The sequence below is a fragment of the Condylura cristata genome, unplaced genomic scaffold (assembly GCF_000260355.1).
Source record: "Condylura cristata isolate star-nosed mole 26May11 unplaced genomic scaffold, ConCri1.0 scaffold00002, whole genome shotgun sequence".
Classification (NCBI taxonomy): domain Eukaryota; kingdom Metazoa; phylum Chordata; class Mammalia; order Eulipotyphla; family Talpidae; genus Condylura; species Condylura cristata.
Genome location: NW_004567103.1, coordinates 4,168,285 through 4,168,997, shown reverse-complemented (window position 1 = coordinate 4,168,997; position 713 = coordinate 4,168,285). Strand labels below are relative to the sequence as shown.

The 713-nt window shown below is 58.6% G+C and overlaps 1 protein-coding gene across 1 annotated transcript in view; it reads right to left on the bottom strand.

Moving 5' to 3' along the window:
• Positions 1–713, bottom strand: part of SLC16A14 (solute carrier family 16, member 14) — a 20,014-nt gene that overhangs the window by 6,629 nt on the left and 12,672 nt on the right. Inside the window, exon 3 of the mRNA XM_004674781.2 lies at positions 161–709. Coding sequence (XP_004674838.1) covers positions 161–709 — 549 coding nt within the window. The remainder of the gene's footprint in view (positions 1–160; positions 710–713) is intronic.

The following is a 713-nucleotide window of genomic DNA, read 5'->3' as shown; positions in this document are numbered from 1 at the left end:
AAAAAAAAAAAAAGACCTTTAACATGCTAAAGTTATAAATGAGGATGGGCCGGGGTGGCGGGGGGAGGCTCATTACAGCAGCGGAAACTTCCTTCTTACTGGTCTGGGGCTTCCCGACGCGAATGGGAACACGCTCAGCAATCACAACCTCGCTCCTTACCTGCAAACGGCGGGCCCAGCAAGGCCGAGATGCCGTTGGCGCAGATGATGATGCCGTAGGCGTTGGCCAGGTGCTCGATGCCCACCAAGTCTTCCGTCACCACGGGCATCAGGGAGAAATAGCCGCTGGAAAAGCCGATGAGCGCGCAGATGCCGGCCAGGCCCGCGTACGTGTGGGCCAGCGGCAGCACGAAAATACTGACCACCAGGGTGAAGTTGGCCATCAGGAAGACGGTCCAGACGCTGATGCAGGGTGAGTCGGCCGCGATGCCCAGCACCACCTTTCCAAAGATGTGAACTATTGCAATAATTGAAGTCAGAGGGAAAAGATCGTTTTGCTCCGACAAGTGATACAAGTTGACGATTTCGGGCAGGTGGATGAACGGGATGACGAAGCTGCTGTAGGCAAACAGCGCCCACAACACGAAGGCCACGAACATTCGGTTCGTGAAGAGCGACGCCGCGCCGAAGTAGCCCGAGGACCACTGGCCGAAGCCCCTGCGGACGCGCACGGTCAGCTGGCCCACGGCCTTCAGCAGCCGCAGCGCGCGCGC